This window comes from Pavona decussata, unplaced genomic scaffold, assembly GCF_977016875.1.
Source record: "Pavona decussata unplaced genomic scaffold, jaPavDecu1.1 SCAFFOLD_468, whole genome shotgun sequence".
Lineage (NCBI taxonomy): Eukaryota > Metazoa > Cnidaria > Anthozoa > Scleractinia > Agariciidae > Pavona > Pavona decussata.
In genome coordinates, this window is record NW_028145806.1 from 867,501 (window position 1) to 882,079 (window position 14,579).

General features: G+C 40.5%; 1 protein-coding gene across 1 annotated transcript in view; it reads right to left on the reverse strand.

The window, feature by feature from the left end:
• LOC146450344 (uncharacterized) overlaps positions 1–14,579 on the reverse strand; it is a 27,688-nt gene that overhangs the window by 1,018 nt on the left and 12,091 nt on the right. The window contains exons 13-22 of the mRNA XM_085100373.1: positions 13,857–14,103; positions 8,616–11,665; positions 7,076–7,206; positions 6,478–6,562; positions 6,174–6,215; positions 5,408–5,537; positions 4,133–4,356; positions 3,323–3,532; positions 1,488–1,856; positions 1–1,441 (exon numbers count right to left, since the gene is read on the reverse strand). The exon at positions 1–1,441 is cut by the window's left edge and continues 1,018 nt beyond it. Of these exons, the coding sequence (XP_084956499.1) occupies positions 1,662–1,856; positions 3,323–3,532; positions 4,133–4,356; positions 5,408–5,537; positions 6,174–6,215; positions 6,478–6,562; positions 7,076–7,206; positions 8,616–11,665; positions 13,857–14,103 (4,314 nt within the window). The 3' untranslated portion in view covers positions 1–1,441; positions 1,488–1,661. The remainder of the gene's footprint in view (positions 1,442–1,487; positions 1,857–3,322; positions 3,533–4,132; positions 4,357–5,407; positions 5,538–6,173; positions 6,216–6,477; positions 6,563–7,075; positions 7,207–8,615; positions 11,666–13,856; positions 14,104–14,579) is intronic.

The following is a 14,579-nucleotide window of genomic DNA, read 5'->3' on the forward strand; positions in this document are numbered from 1 at the left end:
CTCATTACATGCCTGTTTGATCATGTAGTCACTACATGCTGGTTAGTATTAGAGCTTCAAGAGTTCAATCGTCTACAGTCATAATCCCATTTAAGCCTGACGTTTTCAGTTGATGGTGAACTAAGTCGCGTTGGATGACCGTTGAGATTTCATCGCTTCAACTCTTGCTGATGGAAAGAAAATCTCCTCATTGATTGCTAAGCATCTGACATTTGATGGTCACCTCATGAAATCCTCTAGTAAGTTTTGACTGTACGTTCGTTCAGTTCTTCCAAATAACCATACTTCAAACTCCTTTATACCTACTTGACAAAGGTAAAGAAGTCTATTCTTCAGGACGTCTGTTCTGTCGCACTTTGTAATAATCATCGCACTTTGTAATACCTGTCGCGCTTTGTAATAAAATTGTCACACTTTGTAATACCTATCGCACTTTGTAATAACACTTGTCGCACTTTGTAATAAAATAGCTGTCACACTTTGTAATAACAGTTTGTCGCACTTTGTAATAAATTAAGCTGTCGCACTTTGTAATAACCTTTTAAATTTCCTTTGAATAAGATATTTGGTAGAAATTATGACTTGACTAATCCCCCAGGGCACAAATACATTCTTCCTTGATATTTTGCTCTGCAAGCTAAACTGAGTCGAAAAAAAAGAGGAAAAAAAAAAAAAAAGAAAAAAAAACAAAAGAAAAAAAGGAAAAGAAACGTGTTCTCCTCCACGCTTCTCGCTATTGTTATATTGGAGATCACACAGCTTGCTTAGAAATGATGGAATGCAATAAGTGAACAAAGGAGAGATAACTCCTGGTTAAAATAAAAGATGCGCGAGAGGGTTGATTCCAAGGGTTAGTAAGGGAGATAAAGACTTCGAGTGAGTCGCTACTTGCTCTACTGGGGAGCGAGGGAGGGAGGAGGGGAGTCACAGGAATGAAACATGAAAACAATGAACATGAAAAAAAAAAAACTTTTTGATAATAGAAATCTTTATAGTCATTTCCTTGTAAAGTTCACTTTTATCTGCAACTGTGCCTTTTTCAAGAAGAAGAAATTCTATTCATTTACTATTCAAAATAATCACTATACGAGGGACGTACCTAGCAATGGAGCGGCTTAACAAAACCGATTTTTAAAAGTCATTATTCGTGGTGACAAAGTGTTTCTGTCAAGATACATCGTGTCAAGACAAATAACGATTGAGAGAAGCGTGGAGGAGATAGCGTTTCTTTTTCATCCCCTCAGTTTAGTATGCAAAGTAAAATATCAAAGAAGAACGTATTTGCTCCCTGTGTGATCAGTGAATTCACTTATTTTCCACAGAACATCGTATTCAAAAGTAAATTAAAAGATTATTACAAAGTGCGACAATTTGTTATTACAAAGTGTGACAGCTTAATTTATTACAAAGTGCGACAACTTGTTATTACAAAGTGTGACAGCTTTTTTATTACAAAGTGTGACAGCTTTTTTATTACAAAGTGCGACAAGTGTTATTACAAAGTGCGACAGGTATTACAAAGTGTGACAGTTTTATTACAAAGTGCGACAGGTATTACAAAGTGCGATGATTATTACAAAGTGCGACAGAACAACGTCTCTCTACAGAGCATCCTTCGGTCCGTAAACGCCGGATACACTAGACTGCACTTCTCTTCTTTATTAGCTGAGAGGTCGGAAGAAAGTAGAGATATCTGCATACCCGGCAGCATACTGAAGATCCCTTCGATGTTTTAACCTTCTGTTTAATTCCTCAGTTGCTTTCCGATGGCACATGATACAAAGGGTTCGATAGTTATCCAATCCACACTCCCCACCCCCCTCAGACACGGGGATAATATGGTCCGCCTCCCAGAACTGAAAAACAGATTTGAAATTATATTACAACCTTGAATGAGTTATTGACATAACCAGTTCAGCTACAAGTATTTAGTAATGGTCCCGTTGTTCGAAAGCTAAAGCTAATCCCTGTTCTTTAAATTATCCCAGGAAAGGATTTACTTCCCTTTATCAAAAACGACCGTCTGAGCAAGTTTCAAGTTTATTTTTTTGCCACAATAAAAAGAATTACAAGACAGTGTAATAATACTACAAAAATAAAACAAAACAACAAAAGATATTAACTACTACGTTCATCCTTGATTATCGTAAAGGTTCTGTTAACAACAGGTTAAAATAAATTTTACATTTCACATCGACCCCTGAAGATGGGAAGACACCACCACGGTTTACATCTAGCCAACATTTTCGGTTGGAAATTTCGTAAACTTTCCGTGTCAAACTTGCAATCATTGGTACCAAAAAACCTACGTGATGGTACAATGATGATGCAATAAAACAACAAAATGGAAATGGAAATTGTGTGCAAATGGAACAGTAATTTCCGTTCCAACCAGTTTGAAAGGAAAACAGTGGAGTACCTACCTCCAAAGGTCGTCCGTTTGTTACGGAAAATTCCATTTGATGCACGTGTACAATTTGCATTTCAACTGGTTAAGCCGAAAAATTGATTAAATGGAGAGCGCCCAAGGAATTCTTAATCCTGAATCCTGCTCGGGTTGATGTCGACCAATTGCAGAGATTTAAACCGATTCAAAATGACGGCAAGAGGTTTGGGTAATGTTGTTTTTGTTTTTCAATGTGATAAACCATGCGCATTGTGCGATCAGAAACTTAAACCTCTTCCACAGGTACATTTGGATTACCAAGTAAGAGAACTTTTTACCAAGTTCCAAATTACTCCAGGATAATTAGATCGGGAATTGAAGGAGGGTGACACGAAGAAAACATAATGCAAGCGATGCAAGAGAGCGGATGAGCGCCTGCCTCTTATTCCGAACTTTCTCCGACTGCCTTCTTTGAATGCCTCATCGAAATAGAGAAGCAAAACAATTCCAGGCAATTGAAATGTGAGCTTCTCAATCATAAGCAAGAAATAAGGGTCTTAAGGCTGGTTTTCACTAGCGACGGAGTCGGAGTCGGAGTCGTAATCAGAAGCGTAGAGCTTATGATCTAGTGAAAACAGCGTTCTGATTCCGTTACGTAAGCGACGGAGTCGTAAGCGGAGTCGGAAGAAAATGGAAACGTTCTGATTCTTCTGACTCCGATTCCGTCGCGCTTATGACTCCGCTTACGACTCCGATTTTTGATTTTCACTAGGTCATAAGCGCTCTTACGACTCCGCTTACGACTCTGACGCCGACTCCGTCGCTAGTGAAAACCAGCCTTTAATGTGCGTGTGGGTTTGACTGATGATGCACAAAACTAGCACTTTGATACATCTGAGCGTTTAGAGCAAGCTACAAAATCAACATTTTCCTTACCATTCCTTCTTTGGGCTCCATAACCATCTTCTTCAAGGTCTGCTGCGGTAGTGATGCGTAAGGGGTCTGTGCTAGATAGGCTGGTCGATCTCTGACGTTCAATGCCTTGATGCTCAGATATAAACTGTGTACATCCAGAGAGCACAGCTGGCACACGCCTCGCTCGGCTTCAAACAGCGCCCTACGAGCAGCAGTACCACTCACACGAACCTGATGAGACAACAACATGGGTAAACATAAGGACTAATACCTGCTCAATTTGTTTATTTCACTGAAATATTTAACAGTTATTCCACAAGAGCGAGTTGGATATGAGATGATAGATAGCCAACGAGGCACGTAGCGCCGAGCTGGCTATAATCGTCTCATATCCAACAAGCTCGAGTGGAATAATTGTTTTATTACAAACAACCACGAAATATTACTAGATCTCGCTGATTTCGCTTTGCAAGAACAACTAGAAGACAATTTAATTGTCGCTATTTCTTGGGCATGGTATAATGGGTCATATACCATGGCCGCTAATCAAATCAAATCCCTGGAATTGCATTATACAATGATCCAGTTTTTAATTATAATAATTGTCTAAAACAATTATCCAGCTAAGCGTCACTGGATGGTGATATCAATATTTACCTCGCCCTTTCGATGATCGGCAAATATCCACCATTATTATATACCTGGAGTTTCTTTGATTTTAACACGCGCTCTCATTCCGAGATAGGAAAGCACCAATTTTACCTCCAGTAAGGATTTTATTAGCTCTTCCATTTCTCAGTAACAGTGAGCGCCAAATAAGAACATTGTTACCTGGTACTCTTTCTTACAGTCGTGTGAACAGAACCTCTTGTCCCAGTCAGAGCACTTCAGCTTGTCAGCAAACTCAACTGGGCCCGAGCAGAACAGACACACAGGGATCCCATCGGCTCTCACCGCCTGGTAACAAGTTTTACCTTGTGTTGTGCTAGCACTTTGCAGGGTAGGGGTAGTAGACATTGTGCTACTTGAAGGGGTAGAGGTGGCATTTGACCGACCTGTGGAGTGTTGAACAAGTGAAAAAAACATAGTTTGCGGTGAATAAGTCAATTTCGACATGCTATAATTCAGCTTGGCTCCAAAACTTAGGGGATTAATACAAAAGAAATTGTGGTTCACAATCATTTATGAATGAGTTATTTCTTCTGTATTATTCCCCCTAGCTTTGGAGCCAAGTTAAAATTTCAATATATCGAAATCAGTCTATAGCATTGCATTTCGTCTGAATTGTGAATTGAAGTAACACAGGCAAGCAAAAGTCTAGAAACAGACTGGTGTGATTGGTGAATTGGTAATACGCAGAAAAGTACTAACGGTTAGGACACCCCAAAAGTACAACACTACTGATTTTAGTGTTGTTTTGAATGGCCCAAACCAAATTTGAATCGTTGGAATCGTCAAAATAATGGTTCAAATGAGTTTTATTAACAATGCCCATAAACTAGTGCCGGATGGCTAGGATGGAAATGCATTGCAACTTGAAAAATTGGCGAATTTGTTTTCGAGTTCTACCTGTGTAGTGCAGAATGAGAACTGATTATAGTCAGTTTTCTTCCTGGGAGACAAAAAAAAAGCCTACACCCCTCCCCCACCCCCTCCCCCCAAACAGTGGAGACTGGACCGCCATTTCTACGTGGTCATCTAGTTCCGCTATTACGGACCCTCTTTGGAGGACAATAAATCGTGATTGTGCATGAACTGTTAGAGATTTTTTAAATCTCGTGTCGAAAGTCATTTCGCACTTGATTTAGTTTTGATTTGCAGTGCTCAAAAATGACGAACAAATCAAAAAGACAATCAGAAGGAAAAAAATCAAAACTTAACCAATGTCTGTAGAAGCAATACAGTTCAGTCAAACCCAATGGTGACTCGCACGCATGCGTTTACAATGCTTAACGACGTTTGCTTGCAATTGATTGGTTTAACCAGTTGTTTACGTCTTTTGTGATTGGTTAGAGCGATCACTTTCTTTTGGGGCGGACATTCATCTGAAAACCGATTTTAATCCACAGCCATTGTCTTATCGTATAGTTAATGTCATGTACTTACCACCGATAGCCTTCTGGTCATCCCCCGTTCTGTTCTTCCTTTTCTTCGTTGTAATTCTCGCTTTCTTTACCACATGAACCTTTCCTCCGATTTCTCCAGCGGTATCGATGACCTTTTGAATTCGAGTTTCCTAAAATCATCGCCAAACATGAGCCTTGAGAGTAACTTTACTCTTTTCCTTGGATTCCCTGTAGTCTGATTCGGCAGTGTTCCAGACAACTTTTAAAGTCAAGAAGTCAATGAAGAATTTTGAGGGGCCAATAGGTGTGGTTCTCTCCTAATCTTGTTAAGTTTGCTATCCAATCTGTAGGGTCAGCAAGCCATCTTTCCCTAATTTTTGACCTGATACCCCACCCTTATCTGGAACACTGTGTTGATTCCTTCCGGCAAAATATGACCAAACTAGTGAGACGTACACACAGCACTACATGGCAACTCACTCGCAAGCTCATTAATAATTCAATAAGACAAGACAAAGGAAATCGCTACCGTCAGGGAAGTCTGGAAATGTAATCTTAATTATCATAAAATTTGGTGAACATTTGCTTTGAATGTCTCCAAGAGTTGTTAACGGTTTTAGAAGCGATATCAAACACGATGAGGAATGTTTCATCCTATTTCCAAACACCTCGATGTTGGTTAAAAAACAAAAAATAAACAAACAAAAAACACTCGGCTGCGCCCCGTTTTTTTCAATCCACTTCTTGATGATTGGATATCGGACGGCACACTTTGTCTCTTGTTTCATTTATGACTTGATTCATACCTTGGATGGATGTCGAACATAGCTTGAGTCTCTAGTCACACCCTAAAAACAAAATGCATGTTCGGGTTACATTGGAGCTGTTAAACTGACTCAGGAAAATAAGCCGAGGTCAAAAACCGTTTATATATTTCGTTTACGTTTTGCTATTTCTTTCATGGTGGTACCATGCAAAGCTGTCTCTTGAACAACAGCAAAAAAGACGATAACATAACTCACTCCATGCAACTAAACTGCAGTGGCCACGTAAGACCGTTTAAAACTGGTTTATCCAGTTTTCAAACCTGTTACAATACTGCCCACTCACCTTCCTCGCGTGTTCGTATGCCTCCAAAGGATCATCAAACACAAGCGCTGACTTGCGCAGAACTCGCTTCCTGCCTTCACCCATCCTGTAGATAGCAGGCTGCATTAGCACCGAAAATCAGGTCATGATCTATCTTCAATTTTCTTCACGTGTAAGGCAAGATACAAAGGATTAACAAACACAAGAAAAGACTGGGTGAACCACATTTCACAAAAGTGAGAGCAGAAATTGAAAGTGCCTAGTTTAATGGCCGTAGCTCCCACGAGTCTCCTGTAGCTCAGTGGTAGGGCATCCGAACTAGTAATCGGAAGGTCTTAGTTTCGACTTTTCATGGGAGCACTCGGATTTCTTTTTTCCGAGTATGTGTGTGTCATTCACTGGACATTGCGTCATTCTCAAATTGAAAGTAGTTTAAGTAACAGGAAAAAATGCAACTTGGTGAAAAACAATACGGATTTCAAACTACAGTGAAAGCATGTTAATGCGACTATTTACGAGGGGCATATAAAAAAACGATGTAAACAACTTCCACCTCAACATTCAATAAACTTTCTCGCCATAAAATAATTTACATTGCAGCCATTATCAGGTGTCTCACCTTTTCCAGGCCCCGATAAATCTCTTCACCTGTCGCAGATTATAATCTTGATGAAAAATGGTGGGAAGATCCTCAGTGCTCCCGTTTACAACATCCGACATACAGAAATTGATCCCCAGTGGTTTGTCGTCCTAGAAACAACGCACGTAAATTAACTGCATTGTCACGTGAATACCATTACAAAGTGTCCTTCCACACACACCCTCACCGCTCGGAGCGCCCCACCAGGGAGCGGTATGCGGATTCTTCGTTGTGTTTTCACCGAGCTAAATACAATCCATCGTACGGAACTGAAAAAAAGATGGCGGCTGTACAATTTACTACAAATACCTTGTGAACCTAACACAGCCAATAGGCTCATAGAAAACCATAATTTTTTTTGCGATATTCGTCCGTGTGCTAACAGCATTGTGTTTGCTACGTTAAAAGTTTTCAGAGCTTTTCTGTGCGTTTTTAGGATTTCGTACGCTAAGAATTTTGGGTAAATGTACCAGTCGCCTGCTTTTCTGGATTACATTACTTCCAAACTGAAAAGTTGCTAATTTTCAATCTCTCCCCTTCACTGCGGCGACAAAAATATCTACTGACTTTAATTCAGTAAAAGCAGTCTTAACTAGGACAATATACACCAATAGTTATTCAGCAATGTCCATATCACCTGAAAGCAAGTAGTTATTTCACTTCGAAGCACAACTTTGCTTCTCTATCTATTCAGGCGTTTTGGGTTCTACCACAAAGCATTCGGGGAGGGTGGGGATAACCCTGCAATGGACTACATGTAGAATCTCATCCAGGGGGATTGCTAATGCCCTCACTTGCTTCATGCTACAGAAAATGGTGTCAAGCTGGCTCCGATTGTTTGGGTGTCCTGCGTCCAACTGCGACATTATGCCCATAACTAAACCTTACACTCAAAAACGGTCCCAGCGTGATAATAGGCCTTATCACGGTTTTCGACGCCATTTTGACGAGTAGGCAAACAGGCTCGAAATAACAGTGTTTGTATGGAAATCCGATGTCAAATAATTTTCATAAAACATCGGTTCTGAAAAATTCATGAATTGGAAACTTTTGGCAATAGGAAAAGGATTTTAAGAAAAAATTTGGAGGGATGTAGCTGTGCCAGAAAGCGTCCAGTCGTGTTTTGAACTTTCCATACATTTGTCTGTTAGCGAACCAGCCGTGAACTGCTCTAAAAATAGCTCGCGGGAAAAAAAAAATACAGGGAAATGTATGGAAAGTTCAGAACACGACTGGACGCTTTTTGGCACGGCTACATCCCTCCAAATTTTTTCTTAAAATCCTTTACCTAGCGCCAAAAGTTTCCAATTCATGAATTTTTCAGAAGAAGCGATGTTTTATGAAAATTATTTGACATCGGATTTCCATACAAACACTGTTATTTCGAGCCTGTTTGCCTACTCGTCAAAATGGCGTCGAAAACCGTGATAAGGCCTATTGGAAATACACAACAAACAAACAAAAACAAAAAAAAAGAATATGAATTAGCAGCTAAAAAATCATTCCATATTTTGTTTACCTCATTGTACAAGTACACCCTCTCCGTGTACAGACTTAAACAAAACTTCAGTTTCATTGGTTCAGGAATCTCCTCTGGTTCATCCGTCTCCTCTTCCTCAACAGCTGAAGCACAATTCTCTTGATGTACAGGCGGTGGCGGCATTTTGTGATCAGGAGCAATTTCAAGTCGTGGAGTATTTTCTGGGAAAGAAGAATCTACGTTGGATTGTTCAGGAGTTGAATGCAGCTTGTTCCTGAGGTCAGTAATTGAGTAAAGATCAGAACACTTTGAAAAGCCTGTGTTTAACTGAGTAACCGATTGACTGCTTGATGTTGTGTCACCGCTGGAAGGATACGAGCTCTGTCCAGAGCTACTGTGGTCTTCCCACCAGCAGTCATCATCGTCTTCCCACTCAGACATAAACACTTCTGCCGCAGCAGCTTTTAGTTCTTCAATATTTTCTTCCTCTTTGCGCTGACTCGCAGTTTCTAAAACCGATTTTTCGAAAGGGGTTTCAATGTTGTCATTCATACCAACTGAATGATCTGTAAGCTCAAGCAAGTCACATTGTTCATTGCAATTACTTTTGTCAGGGTTCTCAAGTTTGTGTTGAGTTTGAGAACAAAATTTTCCCAATTTGCATGTGTCCTCATCTTTTAAAACAACAATGCAGTCTTCTGTATTAGCTATCCCCTTGCCATCAGTTGCTCTATCTGCCATTGAACCTTTCTGAACTGTAGGCGCCAAAACTGGACCTGTGTCATGCGTGCTGCCGGAATCGTCCGAAAAGTCAGCAATGTCAACCTCATCTGTCGGTGTATTGATGTCCTTGCATTCGTCCAACTTCAGTCTTTTTCTTGGACGAGACTTGATTGTGCTGGATTTTTCATTTAAGACTGTCACGTTGTTTTGGCTGGTGATGTTGAGGTAACTGTTAGGAAGATCATAGGGTGAATCCATTTGCTCGGGTGTTAAGCCTTTGTCACCACTTCCTAATGGAGCATCAGAATCGCATTGAAATGACTTCAATTCTCCGGTTTTTAAGCTTTTTAACTGGGCATCAGTTACATTGTCACCACCACTGGTCTCGTTAACACGTTCCAAAGTGGAATCACTGCAAATGTCAACTCGTTGGATCTCATCCTTCTTCACTGTGTCCCTCTTCCATCGCCGCTTTCTATTCCGGTTCTTGTTTTCATTACTGTCACGTGCATACTTACTCGTGCTTAGACGCTGACTCCTCCTTCTCGGAGTCAAACACATTGAACACTCAATCAGCTCAGACATGTTGAAGAACGTGCAAACGGAACATGACCACGAAGGCAAGCCAGAGTCATCTACAGCTCCAACTTCACCTCGAAAAGCGGAGTTATATCTGTCCTTACCATGACACGCAATGGTTTCAGGCAATTCTGTAGTTCTCCTATTATCATCGCTTTCCGTTCGTTGTGAAGATATTTCTCCTGAAGATGTTCTATCCTGTATCTCACCACTTGCACTTATAACGACGCCGATGCTTTTAGCGTCCATTTGTGCAACTGAAATCCCTGCAGTTTCAACCATTTCAACATCGGGTGATTTGGTAATCGAGTCATCGCAATGAATGCCCCCAGTAAGTTGAGTGCTATCCTCATCTGGGGTTGTACGAGGTGTGAAACAAATCGAACATTCCAACAGCTGGCCATCATTGATAAACGTACAAGCGCTACAAGACCAGCTAGGTGGCTCTTTGTTGTTGTGTCTATTATTCCTTCCCTTATGAATAGCTGTTCTGTTGTCCAGTTTCTTTTTCGCCTTTCGCTTTTTTCCCTTAGTTGGTTGTTTTGGCAATGTAGGGCCAGCAGACCGACTTTGTTTGACACCTGAAACTTCAAAATCATCCGACGAATCTTGGTCTACAAGTCCAGATCTTCCGTTGGTTTTCTCCTCTACATCTGATCTGCTGGATGTGTCTTCATTCAAGCGTTGCGAGCAGTTAAATGAATTTGAAGAACATTCAATAGGTTTGACTACAGTCATCTCTTTCAATGATTGAACATCTTCATCTTCTTTTTGTGGTGGAAGTTCGCACCTGTGATCCACGTTTTCATCTGGGGACTTGTCATGGTGTACACAAGGAAAATCATTCTTGTGAGAAGAAATATTTGCCTTGCTTGGGGTCAAGGTACTGGCTGTGCCCAAACCAAGCAAATTTTCATTCTGATTCACTTCGTTACCAACTGAATGACTACCTTTTATATCCACTTGCTCGGATGCAGCATAAACTGAATGTGCGTCCAGCCGATTGGTCGTCTCAGTTGAACATTCACTCTGCCATGTGCAGGTCGATTCAGAAGTAATGCTTACTTGTTCTTCTTCACTTTGTGGCATACAGCTTAGAACAGCCAGGCTTGAAGCATTAGAAATGGCGCTTTCTGAGATATGTGCATCGGTTTTAGCTGAGCTGATCTTTCCTTCTTCGTTGTCATCCTGTTTTGCTTCGCGCTTCTGATGGTCAAATTCACCATTTTCTTCTTCTTCCTGACTACTTCCTGAAGCACTTTCGTCTCCTAAACTAAGGTTACTGCTCTGTGCCGTTAAGCTCGGAGTCTGTTTGCAAACAACAGCAACACACTCAATGTCAGCTTCTTGTAGAGATACAAGAAAACCGCGGTCTTTTTGCCTGTCATCGTCACTACCGCAGCCAGTCTTGTCGCAGCACCCACCTTTATCCTCAGCTTTTTCGAGCCCTGGCTCGCAATCATCATCCAAATAACTTCGCAATGTCTGCGACTCTGAATCAGGATCATTTCCAACAATCTTCAAAGGGCTCGCTTTACGCTGGGCTTTTTTCTTTTGCAGTTTTGTGTAGCTTTTACTTCTTGCAAAGGTAAGTTTCCCGTCTTTCTCTTTCTTGAACTTTAACATTTTGGGCTTAAGTGGACAGTTCTCGTCATTAGTTGAGTCTTCTTCTGAATGTGTAACATGTTTGCTATCAGCATCAAGGCTGCTGTTGTGTTGCAGCTTACTCTCTGTGGTGGATTGTTCATATTCCTGAATCGTCCTCTCCTCAGGAACTTCCAGTGATACTAGTGGTAAATAAACATATAGCGTGATACATACAGCTATTTCAATTAACGTTGTCGGATCAAAGCTAAAAACATCTTCAAAGAGGCTGTCACGTCATTCACTTGGTATCCTAACATTTCTTTCATACATATGGCTCGCCATCTTATATCTTCACTGGACGGACGAGGCATAGCTGATTTTGATGTACTTATTCATAAAAAAAATCCACAGAATGTTGAGGTCTTGTCTTACAGCTTTATACTTTGATCCGACAACGTCAATTGAAATAGCTGTATGCTGGTAGATTGGTTACAGTGATGGAATATGCACAGGGACCTAAAATCGCAAACCACAAGAAAGGCACAACGCGGGCTTTCTCTTCTTCAAGTAATATATCAAACACGAGGAAGAGTGTTTCATCAGATATCCAAACACTGAGAAGTAAGTTGAAAAAACGAAGCAGCCGAGTTTTTTTTTAAACGACTTCGAGGTGTTTGGATATCTGATGAAACACACTTTCGAGTGTTTGATATGGCTTCTCAAATGATCAATAATTCTTGGAGAAATTCAAGGCTAAAGTTGGCAAAATTTTATGGTAATTAGGATCACATATCCAAACCACGGTTACGTAGTGATTTTCTTTGTTTTCTCTTAATGAATTATTAATGAGTTTGAGAAAGGTTTTTACCATTCTGAATGAATTATACATACGAATCGGAATGTATTATTGCAACGCCCTTCTTATCGCAAAAATGACGGACATAACCCTCGCACACTCCCTTTTGATGATAATTTTATTTGGTTATCCAAGCCAGCTGTTGACATGATTGGTATTATCATGAGCCCGCGAAATACCAGTAAACCATGAGGCACAACGCATGCGCGTAGGTTAATGTTGTAAGACCCGCCATCTTGTTTTCTATAGTCGGTTATGAATACATGTCAGTTGCCAATTAGCGTTCAGGGCGTTCTCTACTGCCTGAAAGCAGCGCTTATCAACACCAGTATCGCCCATTGTTTGGACTCAAAATCTTTCTTTCCCAATATTTTCCTTTGTATTAAACTATCCCATATACTTCGGCTGAGGAGAAGCAATCCTCTTCAAGGAAAAAGAGCTGCACTTACTTTCTAAAGGCAGCTAGAGGCTTAAAAAGATGGATAGTATTTGGTTTTGTGAACGGAGTTGATAAGGTAATTTTGCCACCGTGGGCAAAAGAGATTCGAGAGTCGACATTTCGAGCGTTAGCCCTTCGAAACAGCTCGAATCTCTTTAAGGTGGCCGTCAAACTACCTTATCAACAAGTTTGGCCAATAATCTTATCGACTCATTTCGTTCAATTCACTCTCCCACCGACGTTGTTAGTTTCTTTCTCAGATTTCATGACCTTGTTTAAAGTCTAAACGCTGCTTGAATAATTTGACTGTGTACCATGAAACGCTGGTTAAAAGTTCTTTGCTTACACAACTTTGTAAGGTGTTTGTTAATGGCACGGGGGTGTTGCTATGCAGTGTAAACGGTATAAAAACAGTTTCGGAATGAACTGATAATACCATTCACAACGGCATACACACAAAAGAAAGCCTTTTAACGTTGAAGTCTGCCGACAACAATATAAACAATAGTAACAAGTGGAGAAAATTACGCAGTAGTAATGCGACGAACGAAGCTTGAAACTGTTTTGGAAAGAACTATACGTGAATTGTTAATAAAATTGAGCAATTTCAACAACAAATGGCAAACAAATAATCGATACGAAAGAGGATACCGTAAAATAATTTGAAAAAGCTACGATTAAAATTCAGGGCCAAATCTGGCTAAAATGGTGAAAAATACAGTAGGAATTCTGTGGATTAACTGTGTATAACGGTAAAACGCGCTGCATAACCACACTTCATTGCGTTTTGTAAGAAAACGAGGCAAAAGTCCCTTTATTCCTTACATTTGCCGACATGAGCGCTGTCTCGCTTGCTCCCAGTCGCTTCTGATCTCGCTCGCTACAACAACAATAATTTCATCCTCAGAAACCCAGGGGCAGCTAGTCGAGACGAAAGGATTTTCATGGGCGAAAGTTTACAACAAGAACGGGACAGCTCTACCGTTCTTGTCAGTTGTAAACTTTCGCCCATGAAAATCCATTCCTCTCGACTAGCTGCCCCTGGGTCTCCGAGAATGAAATGATTCCTGACACGAGTTCCCGAGACATTCTTTACCTGACATCAGGGCGTCATCATCATCATCATCTGCACCATTCCAGACAGACAAATCTTCATCATCACTTTCCAGTAAAGATATTATCTCTTTAACAGGCATTTCAGCAGTCGCCTGCTGACTGTTGCTGTTGCTCTCCGGTTTCTCCGAAGACCAGTTTGACTGCGATGATCTTGCACTTTGTGTTGGGGTGAAAAACGAACGAAGGTCCGTTTGGCTTCGATCCTGTTTGTTAGTTTTTAAAGAAAGCTGCAAAAAGAATTTTTAATTAAAAAAAAATTCGCATAATCCCGAGCATTTTATGCTTATTTGATAAAAAACGGAAAATTTTGGAGAGCTACTTATATGTACTTGGAAGAGGCACATTCTTGATGATAGTTAACATACGAAATTACAAACAGCGTCATGTTAAAACTGTCACCATTTTAAACGCCAAAACGGCATAGAGCCATTTCCTTGCAGTAATCCTTTAGAGTAAACATTCAAATGAACTTAGGCATTGAGGTGATGTTACACGGGACGATTCGCAATGACGATTTTTTAATGTATGTTTCAAGGGACAATTTTTAGTGCAACAAATCGCGTACGAAGTATTAGACTGGTGCAAGTTTTTAAATCTTGTTCAAAAACTTGCAACGCAAAAATTGCGCGGAAAATCGTCCGCGCTCTTATGTTACACGGTATCAAGTTTTAGAGCAACATTGTTACGCTAAAAGTCGTCGTTG